At 39.6% G+C, this 8,951-nt stretch overlaps 1 protein-coding gene across 1 annotated transcript; it reads left to right on the top strand.

Annotated features, from left to right (window-relative positions):
• The first annotated feature begins 880 nt into the window (after positions 1-880).
• On the top strand, positions 881-6,408 carry LOC122658427 (importin subunit alpha-1-like). Its single transcript, XM_043853381.1, has 12 exons — positions 881-1,024; positions 1,162-1,394; positions 1,712-1,808; positions 1,895-1,986; positions 2,087-2,218; positions 2,351-2,536; positions 2,630-2,793; positions 2,962-3,040; positions 4,786-4,914; positions 5,111-5,238; positions 5,338-5,715; positions 5,982-6,408. Exons 2-11 carry the CDS (start codon positions 1,185-1,187, stop codon positions 5,711-5,713), a joined length of 1,593 nt encoding a protein of 530 aa, XP_043709316.1. The 5' UTR covers positions 881-1,024; positions 1,162-1,184; the 3' UTR covers positions 5,714-5,715; positions 5,982-6,408.
• Positions 6,409-8,951: the final 2,543 nt, after the last annotated feature.

The following is an 8,951-nucleotide window of genomic DNA, read 5'->3' on the forward strand; positions in this document are numbered from 1 at the left end:
GTGTGTGGATGTAAGAAATGCATCATGTTCCTCTTATGCTCCTTTGTGCATATTTATAGGGATGTAAATGTTGGGGTGCATTCCCTAGCTAGGAAGACCCTATCTGTGGCAAGTAGGATAGATTGGCCACTATCCACCCCTTGGCTTATTGATCTATGTAATTCCGGAAGCCTCATGCTCCTCTTCCTCTTCTTGATCTAAGAGAAAAGGTTTTTTGAGCCATGAGGAAACATATGTGTCTCTCTCCTCTCCATGTCAAAAAGTCATGCTATCCTCTTATATATGATACCATTCCATCACACCTCATTGATGCATTCTCCTATACTATATGCTCGGAAAATTTAGGAGAGGTTTCTCTAAGCATGGACTGAGGGGAAGCACACCAATAAAATGCGATGCAACAAGATTACACATAAAAAGACAATAAAATCACAAGAGAGGGTTTTTCTGAGCAAACGACATAGGGAAGTCCACCTATGAAGTACAATAAAAGAGTATCATTTATTAGAGGGCAACGAAGACATTTCATGTAAAGAAAAGAGACAGATTCAAAGATGTTAATGTGCCTTTACACCAACAACTCATAGAACTTTTTCCATTAAGAGATGTTAGAGACATTTCATGGAAGGAGCAGAAAATAGATAAACACAAAGGTGCTAGCTTACCCTCCTCGGCAGTTTTAGGAACATTTTTCCATCTAAAATCACTGGAAACGGGTAAGTTGATTTACAAGAAAGAGCAGGCGTTTGAAACTAGTAGGTTTTCCACAACTTCAAATTCAAAATCAGTGGCAGTCTCGTTAATAAATTAATAAAATCAGCCTTTTTCCTTAAATCACCCTAACCTGTTGTTTTAAACCGCTATAAAGATCATCTCCAAAAACTTAAAACTTACAAAAAAAGGCGAAAAATAAAAACCCTTCTCGGCCTTAGGCTTGTTCGTGTACTTACGCTCTCTCCTCTTCCGCAACTCGCCCCCACCCACTTTCTCGTCTTTACTCTCTCTTCCAACAGTCTGTAATTAGGTGACTCTTCTCCTCTAATCTGTTATGCTTTACCACTCTATATGTCTTTTTGTCTAGGGTTTTACCTTTTATGCTTTTCCTTCATAATCCCAACTTTTTCTACCTGATCTCGGTTCACGCTTGTTGTTTCCAGTTAGGGTTTTCATAGATCGTAGCAGCCATGTCTCTTAGGCCTAACGCTAGAACTGAGGTTCGTCGCAACCGATACAAGGTTGCCGTTGATGCAGATGAAGGCCGGAGAAGGAGAGAAGACAACATGGTTGAGATCCGAAAGAACAGAAGAGAGGAAAGCTTGCAAAAGAAGAGAAGAGAGGGTATGCAAGCACAGCAATTTCCGACCTCGATTCACCCATCTGCAGTCGAGAGAAAGGTACTCACCATTTAATCGCCCTTATTTTGTTTCTTTTTATTGAAGTTTTTTCTTTCCGAATTCAAATGTTTGATCGGTTTCAGTAACCGCAGCTATGTGTCGGTGAGGATATGGACGTTAGTGTTTTTCAATTTTGATCATTGATTCTAGTCATGGTTGGAGTTTTTTCTGACATTTTTTCCCCGGTGTTTGTTCGATTCGTTTCACTTTATTTGCGTGTTAGAATAGTTTGCTTTATTTGACCCTGTTATGGATTGGAATTGATTTCGCTTGCATGTGTTATTCTTCTTGCTTGTTATTTGTCTCGCCAATTGCAGTTAGAGAGCCTCCCCTCTATGGTTGCTGGTGTTTGGTCTGATGAAAGCAGTTTACAGCTTGAGGCTACTACACAGTTCCGTAAACTGCTCTCAATAGGTATTGACTAGAATTTGGGACTTTTATCTCCTTTTTTGCCTTTTTTCTTTTACTGATAGAAACTTTAATCTTATTCCTTAATGTAGAGCGTAGTCCACCCATTGAGGAAGTTATCCAATCTGGTGTTGTTCCTCGCTTTGTTGAGTTTCTTATGAGAGAAGACTTTCCACAGCTTCAGGTACACGGACTTTGATAAACTAGTTTCCACATTTCTAAATTGAATCTTAGTTATTTCCTAATGTTCACATATTAAATTTATACATTGTTTAATTGAATAGTTTGAAGCGGCTTGGGCTCTCACAAACATTGCCTCAGGAACCTCGGATAATACAAAGGTTGTAATTGATCATGGGGCTGTCCCCATCTTTGTGAAGCTTCTTGGTTCTCCTAGTGATGATGTTCGGGAACAGGTATATTTTGATGGACTGCAATATTTGGCTATTTTTCTCTGAATTGGACACATTACTAGAACTTTGGGTTCTTTTAATCTACATAAGTTTATTAAATATGAGGTTTTTATGGGCCACTTTGTGAAACTATAGGCTGTGTGGGCACTTGGAAATGTTGCTGGTGATTCCCCTAGGTGTCGAGATCTTGTCCTTAGTCATGGAGCCTTGATTCCGTTGCTTGCACAGTTGAATGAGCATGCAAAACTTTCTATGCTCAGAAATGCAACCTGGACACTATCAAATTTCTGCAGGGGCAAGCCACAGCCTCCGTTTGAGCAGGTTTGACATTTATGTTGTCTTGTTTTGTGCCTTCAAGAAACTTTGGAATGAGTTATGCTGTTATTGTAAATTTTCTTTAAATACATGGTGCAGACTAAGCCTGCCCTTCCGGCACTGGAGCGCCTTATTCATTCCAACGATGAAGAAGTCTTGACAGATGCATGTTGGGCACTCTCATATTTGTCTGATGGTACAAATGATAAAATTCAAGCTGTCATTGAAGCTGGTGTCTGCCCCCGACTTGTAGAGTTACTGCTGTAAGTTTCATTCTATCCATCCACCAAAAGAGAAACACTGCTCCCCTCTTACATACAGAGGAACACAGGCACACACACACACACACACACACACACACACACACACACAAATAAAAACAAACAAATTTGTATCAGCACAGCTTAACCTTCATCTTTTGTTTGTTTCAGCCATCCATCTCCTTCTGTGCTAATTCCTGCTCTTCGTACAGTCGGGAATATTGTCACTGGAGATGATATACAAACTCAGGTATGATTAGTTTGATGATTTTTTTTGGGGGCTATATACTTCCATCTTTTTTTGTTTCTTTTGGTACCATAATAATTGGTTGTAAATGGTTTTAATATTGTTAATTGTTCAATATTATATTACTGGTAAATAGTTAACATCTCATTTTGTTTAATGGAACCTTGGGATTTGTATTTTTTTTGTGGGCTTGGTTTGAATCATGATTTGGACTTGCTAGATTGCATGTGTTCTATTGTGTGCAATTTATTTTCTTGAAGGAGGGAGGAAAGCCTTGTATTTCACTTTATGCAAGAAACAAATTCTTACTGGTGTATGGCGTTGTGCTCCTTTTAATTTGTCAAACTTGCTAAATCTTATGTAATCAGTTCTCTATATATATTAATAGTACAATAGACTTAATCATCTGCTTGTATAGAAACAGTTGTAGGTTTTCTTTTGGGTAATCTAATGCATATAATTCCCTGATATCTTCTAGATATTTGTTATTCCTACATGAAACCTTTACCTTAATATCTCTACTTTCATGGTACTGCTTTTGTTTCTATTCTAATTAATTTTAGAATGTGAAAGAATCCTTAGTAATAACTTTGGACATGCTTTTACATTGTTTAGGTGATTTTATGAGTTCTTTGATTATGTTGATGATGATATGATTTCTTGGTAATTGCTGATTTCCGTTTAATAATTGGGTTTTGATGCTTAGTTTCTGTAGAGTGGTAGTTTGTAGAGGATCTGTGGTTTTGATTCTTTTGGAGTGAGGGAGTTTCATTTCTCTTTTTTGGTCTATGCTTCTGCATTGTTAACTCTGCCTTCCAGTCATTTTAATTGTCTTTGGATATTCATATCTGATGTCATACAGGCACTGGTATTCTTAGTTGGCAACCAATCATTTTTTGTGCATTTTTATGCACTCCTGAATAGATACAATTCTCTAATAAGTTTGAGGCGTCCATAGTTGTAAATATATACTCTCTTTGGTATTGTGTGGCAACATTATATGTGAGAAATGTTGTGCAGCTTATCAGAGATTCCTTCCATAGTAGACATTGTCATTGGAAGCTCCAGTAAGCAGCCAATGGTAGACATTGTTTCTTTTTTCTTGTTGCCCAGGCCATGATGGGAACCGATGCATGGTAATATAGTAAAAAAATGTTGTGAACAACACTCCTCTCCTATGCAGTTAGACTACTTGTCTACCCTAAGCTGCCTATAACTAGGAAGTTGCCAAGTGTTCTAGATTTCTGCCTAGTGCACCAATGCTAGTATGATCTGGTTGTATTTTAGGTGAAATTGTTAGATAGAGAATACCCTTTTATTGGGGGGGTTGTGGATGCACCAATGTAATCCACATGTTTTTCACCTTCAATCTTTATTTGTTTGGGTGTTGGGAGGGTGATGGAATAGATTCAGTAGCTTCCTTTAAGGAGGGCGGGCCTTGGTGCAACGATAAGGTTGCTCCATTGTGACCAAGTGGTCACAGGTTCGAGTCTAGAAACAGTCTCTCTGCGAAAGCAAGGGGTATGGCTGCGTACATTATGACCCTCCCCAGACCTTGCAGTGGCACGAGCCTCATGCATTGGGTACACCCTTTTGTTTTTTTCCTAAGTATCTTAAAAGTTCCACTCTTATGTCGTTTGAGTTTTCACTATACATTCTTTTCTTAAAAAATAGTCAGACCTTGTGATATATTTGTATAGCAGAAGGCAGATGGAAATAACTTGTTTTATGCACTTTGTCCTCTCCAGTATATCATCAACCATCAGGCTCTTCCTTGCCTTCTGAATCTATTGACGCATAATCATAAGAAGAGTATCAAGAAGGAAGCTTGTTGGACAATTTCAAACATCACTGCTGGAAACAAGGACCAGATACAGGTATTTAAAATACACATAGAGGATTGGACTTTTATAGGCATAATTGCGAAACTGTAGTTCTACTTTCCTATATGCAAAGATGAACCATTGTTGATGGAATTTAGGAAAGAAATCTTAAATTTACTTGGTTCTCTGTTTACTTTCATAAATCTGATCATTTCTGTAGTTCCATAATGAATGCTCTTTGGTATTTCAGGCTGTGATTGATGCTGATATCATTGGTCCTCTTGTCCATTTGTTGCAAACTGCTGAGTTTGACATTAAAAAGGAGGCAGCCTGGGCAATCTCAAATGCAACCTCTGGTGGCACCCATGATCAAATCAAGTACTTTTTTGCTCCGTTGTCATTTCTTTTTGTTGCCTGCTTCCTATTGCAGTTCTGATACTTAAATTTGTTTTGTTTGATAATTTTTTTTTGGAATAGGTATCTGGTGAGCCAGGGTTGCATCAAACCTTTGTGTGATCTCCTCATCTGCCCAGATCCAAGGATTGTTACTGTCTGTTTAGAAGGGCTTGAAAACATCTTGAAGGTTGGGGAAGCTGAGAAGAACTTGGGCAACAGTGGGGGAGTTAATCTTTATGCCCAACTGATTGATGAGGCTGAGGGATTAGAGAAGATTGAAAACCTACAGAGCCATGATAACACTGAGATCTATGAGAAGGCAGTGAAAATTCTTGAGACATATTGGTTGGAGGAGGATGATGAGACATTGCCCCCAGGTGATGCTGCTGCCCAACCCGGTTTCCGCTTTGGTGGAAATGAACTTCCAGTTCCTTCTGGTGGTTTCAACTTCAGTTGAAGGTATGTTTTATTGTGGTATTCGACTTCATCTGTTTTATGTTCGTGTGCCGTATTTTGGTCGAAACTTGGTTATCAATTCTACCATTCCTATGAACTCAGGACAAGCATAGTAGCATGGGAATATACCCATGGGAGTTATGCCCGTTTTCTCTTTCATCATCACTCACTATTTTGCACAGGCTTTTGAAGAGATGCTGAGACATATTTCTTTGTTGCTTGCTGATTTCTTTCACAAGATGGAGGATTAATGTGTAAAAAATCTGCAGGGCTATGGAATGGTGGTTTGATGATGCAAGAAGTCCAGGTTGCGGCCAATGAGGATATATGTTGGGGTAGGGTCGGGGAAGGTCCTCACGTTGTCGTCGTCGTCGTCATGTTTCAGTCCTGGTTGGTCCAGTCTCAGGTCTGGTTCGGGAGGTGCCATCGGGGGTCAGTTGTACGGTGGTCAAATAAAGGGACCGAGGATTTATTGTGGGCATAGTATGGTGTTTGCGTTCTATACTGTGGGATTCTGCTCCTTAATAGCAGGGAGGCCCCTAACAAAATTTCAGTCTGAGTCGGAATTTTTTTCCTCTTGTTTTATTCGTTTGTAGTCTTAGGGGTTGTAGTGACAGTCGCATTCTGTGTCTTTGCGTATTGTTGCGGGGTGATATTGATAGTCCCAACATCTTTTGCCTGGTGTACATCAAGGAGGAAAAAGAAGAGAAAAGGAAAGTAGCTTCTTTCTTGCGAGGTTTTAGTAAAATGGTTATTGATGTTTCATGCCCTTGATATCATTTTTTGTTTCCTTTGAAAGGAATATATTTTAGTGGTTGTGTTCTTATTAAAGAATTACTGTCGAACTCGTAGCATGCAAATTAGAAACAATGAGTGATTTGGTGGACTGATGGAAGTCAAGAAAGCCAATGAGGAATGGGCCATTTCAATCATCTCCTCTCCACCCAAGGAGTGTTAGACGGTTGGAAGAAAATTGTTCCAGGCTTCGTGCAGACTGCAGAGCCTTGATTAAAACCTCGGTGAATCGGCTTAAGAGTCCGTCATAAATTTGGCTTATCTATTCAGAACATCATAAAATTTTTTTTCTGGTGAAATCACCCTTATTTGCTAAACACAAAAGTTGGAACATGATTGATAGGATTTAATCACGAATTATATTACAAGATTTTTTGTAATCATTTTTGGTGGGAAGAACGTTGTGAGGGTGCTAGGAGCTCGTGAAATTACCCCTTTGTCCTGTGAAATAAAAAAATCCTATCCATGTTGATCTCTTGTGCTCACTCTCATTTGTGTTCATGTGTTGGTGTAGTGCAACAGTACAAGGCAGAGTTTTTTGCCCCTAATTTGTTATATTTTGTATTTATAATAGATTGAGTTAGTTGCATTGGCTGAGCCATGGGAGATGATGCTAACGGGTGTTGTGTGTGGGTGTGTACTTGTGCCTAGGCACAGCATGATGCGAAAAGATGGCCACACCCTTTGGAAAGGTGGAAAGGTCTAGGGGTGCGGCGGTCTTTTCACGCTGCTATGTACATGCCCACACACAATATTGATTAGGGTTTTTTTTACCAAATTTTATTTTACATTTAAAATCTAAGGGAATTGGATGCAAAATATATAAAGTACAGGGCAAAAGAACTCTATTCGGGGAGTGTGGCTTACCCAACACAGTCTCTCTCCTCCCCGATGAAAGACACTTAGACACCTCTGCCCCCTTGTATTTAGGAAGAGAGAGATAAATACATGAGAGTGTTGGCGTAGATCACACTCCCAACAGAAAACTAGTTCCCCCAAGTGAAATTACTTCTTTTCCTTCTAATCTCCCTTTTTTCCTGTTAATGTTATCAATCATTGTGGACCCCCATTTGCAAAAGGGAAAAGTGATTAGTGTTGGTTTATCCAATTATGCATCACCCTCATCCTCTACTGCCAAGCTGCCCGGTAGGACCCTACTGCCAAGACACAGCAAGGCGGTAAATGATCGCCTTACCCCTACCTAAGCACCTTGTCCGAGTGGAGATAAGACGGTCATTTACCGCCTTGCTGTGTCTTGGCAGTAGGGTCCTGCCGGGCAGCTCGGCAGTAGAGGATCCAAATTGCATTTCACACTTTCTTGAAATGTGGTTCCCCTGAACACGAACCTTGCATTGTACCATGTACATCTGGTGCTAGTATTGGCTTGCCGTGGGAGACATGAGCATGTGGCAGAAATAGCTTCGGAATAGGAACTTGCCTTCACCGCCACCACATGTGGCTTTCTTCTTCTTATCCTTCAGGTCACTTCCTCTCTGTTTGTTTCCGTTATTCATCAACTTTAAGTCACATTTCTCTGCTGCTCCCCTCCCTGTCTTCAAACCTGCAAGCCAATTTCTCTGCTTTGTTATTGATTTCATAGTTGCATCTCTGTCAATTGCCATTTTTCTTCTGTGGTCTTCTTTTTCCCACATGTTTCTTGTGTTCTTTAATAGGGATCATTAAAGAACCACAAGGAATCTCTGTTTTTGGATTTCGATACTTGATTTGATTTACTACCGCATTGGCTTCCGCTTTATTTCTCTCTTTCAATCCTAGAATTAATTGATTTGTGTAATTTTGGTACTTGAATTGAAATATCCTTCAATTCAGTGGATGCATTCATGAGCATTTGGGTCTAGTGTCCTTCCCCAAGATGCGCAGGCTCAGAACAGTATACCATACAAGAATGCTGCTTATGAGAGATGCTTCACTTATGCCAATTACTGAAATGGTGCCCTACAGAATCCATTGATGCAAGCATGGCCAAGGAAGGGCGATCTCTCTACAATGACCTACGTGTGAAGCTTTTGATTCAGAACCAGGATGAGATGATCAAGGCTGGTAGACTGTCTGAACCTTACAAGGGAATTTGCGATTGTTTTGGTAGAACAATAAAGAATGAAGGATTTGCCTCATTGTGGAGATGGATCACAGCAAACGTCATCCGCTACTTCCCCACACAGGTGATTTCGTATGTAGTAGTTTTGCATGCGTTAATTTGCATTGTGAAGCTATATTAATCATCTATGATGTAGCGAGTGTATTCTCTTTCAAATGATTCATGGATTTGTTATGTGATTGCCCTGTTCTCCTATCTTTCATCATGTAGAATCCATCATTTCACCATTTTTACTAAAATGCTTGGTGAATTGTACTGCAATAACACTCATTACAAGTGAAAACAAAAAAAAAAGTGAGACAAAAATGCTGGTACTATCAACTTG

This window comes from Telopea speciosissima, chromosome 4 (genome assembly GCF_018873765.1).
Source record: "Telopea speciosissima isolate NSW1024214 ecotype Mountain lineage chromosome 4, Tspe_v1, whole genome shotgun sequence".
Taxonomy (NCBI): Eukaryota; Viridiplantae; Streptophyta; class Magnoliopsida; order Proteales; family Proteaceae; genus Telopea; species Telopea speciosissima.